The following is a 1,557-nucleotide window of genomic DNA, read 5'->3' on the forward strand; positions in this document are numbered from 1 at the left end:
TTGGGAGCTCCGCTCTGGGCTGGCTCCACTGGGAAGGGGGGTGGGCTCTCTGGGGGTTGGGGGTTTGTAGCTATAGGCAGGCACCAGAGCTGATTTTTAAGGGTAAGGGAAAGGGAAGGGAGGGCAGCGGAACATGACAAAGCCAGCCCTCTGATTCGCAGGGCTGGGGGGTGGGTGGGTCGGGAAAGGAAGCTGATGAACCAGAATCCCTGCGTTTGGTAAAAAGCTAAATCTTTGTGCTTTTCTCTTAGATTTTCCCTCTCATCCTCTCTAATCAGACTTTCGACAGATATTTTCTGAGCGCCTTCTCTGCATGTCTGCAGCGCTGCGCGAAATGCCTGCGCCTGCACAGGCTGCTCTGTCCAATCAAGAGGCGTGTGTGGCGATCCTGGCAGCCCGGAACGCTTGTTCTTTGACCGCTGCGCCTGCGGCTGCATTGCCAGATAACGAGCTTCACCATTCGTCTGCCTCCCGTGTCCTTCTGTGGGGAGTAAATGTCATTCCAGTTGGCTGCCTCTCTAAATAGGCATGTTTTCAGTGCTCAGCAAAGGACCTATCTCTGCACAAGGTGCTTTGAAGGTCGCCTGCTCCAGTCGCTCCCAACCCCCTCCCCGGCCCTTTCCATCTAGCTCCTCTGCTGAAACAGTCATCGCAGTCACGGCAGTGGGCACAGCTCTCAGTGTTCGGAAAGCTCACCGCACGCGAGCCGCAGAAGGGCTCTATCAGAATTATGCAGTTTAAGCTTCCCAGCAATCCTGTAAGCTTCTTGACCATCCACTTTTTCAGATGAGAAAGCTGAGGTTCCAGAAAAGTGAATAAACTTGCGTGTGGTCTGACCGACTCTGCTTGCCATGTGAAGAGTCAGTCCTAGCACCGGGTCACTGCTCTGCTCGCAGTGCCCCCTGGCAAGTGCCCCGTCGTCGTCTCCTGAGCTTGGAAGGCGCTCCCTGCGCCAGGTGCTCTGCACGGCCTCTGCCGCGGCCCGTACTGCCTGGACTGTAGCGTTCGTTTACCGATCTTCCTTCTCGTTAGCCTGGGGCTCCTCGAGGACAGGGGCTGGGCCTTATTCTCTGTTTGCTTCCCGGTGCCCAGAGCAGTTGCTGGCAAGGGCTGTTCGGAGGCTGGCTGGGTCCCACGGCGCGTCATGGCGACATCCTGAGAGGCAAGGTGAGGCCGGGCAAGGGATTTTTGATTAAGGCTGGAGACACATGGGTTTCTGTTTTCTAGTCCTGAACCGGACAGGGACGATGAGGAAGTTGACACGTGCCACCCACCCGGAACCCATTCTGTTAGCGAGGGCTCCACAACCGAAGGCCAGCTACCCTGTGGAGAGTGTTTGGAGGCAGATTCGTGGACAATTCCCTTGCCACAGTTCTGTTCTTGGGGCACCCTCCCAGAGCCTTCGCCTCCGGAGGAGTCTTACGAGAGTGAGAGCAGGTGGGAAGACCTAGAGGAGCCCGTGGGCCCGCAGGACAGCGCCCGCAGGTGGGTCTCTCGCGGTCTGGCTGGGCTGCAGCTGAGCTCTTCCGGTGGGGCTCAGTGTTTTCAGTCCGCTTT

General features: G+C 57.6%; 1 protein-coding gene across 1 annotated transcript in view; it reads left to right on the plus strand.

Annotated features, from left to right (window-relative positions):
• FRMPD2 (FERM and PDZ domain containing 2) overlaps positions 1–300 on the plus strand; it is a 79,539-nt gene extending 79,239 nt beyond the window's left edge. The window contains exon 28 of the mRNA XM_012651258.1: positions 252–300. Coding sequence (XP_012506712.1) covers positions 252–300 — 49 coding nt within the window. The remainder of the gene's footprint in view (positions 1–251) is intronic.
• The last annotated feature ends 1,257 nt before the right edge of the window (positions 301–1,557 follow it).

Source organism: Propithecus coquereli, unplaced genomic scaffold (assembly GCF_000956105.1).
Source record: "Propithecus coquereli isolate 6110/MARCELLA unplaced genomic scaffold, Pcoq_1.0 Scaffold351, whole genome shotgun sequence".
Classification (NCBI taxonomy): Eukaryota; Metazoa; Chordata; class Mammalia; order Primates; family Indriidae; genus Propithecus; species Propithecus coquereli.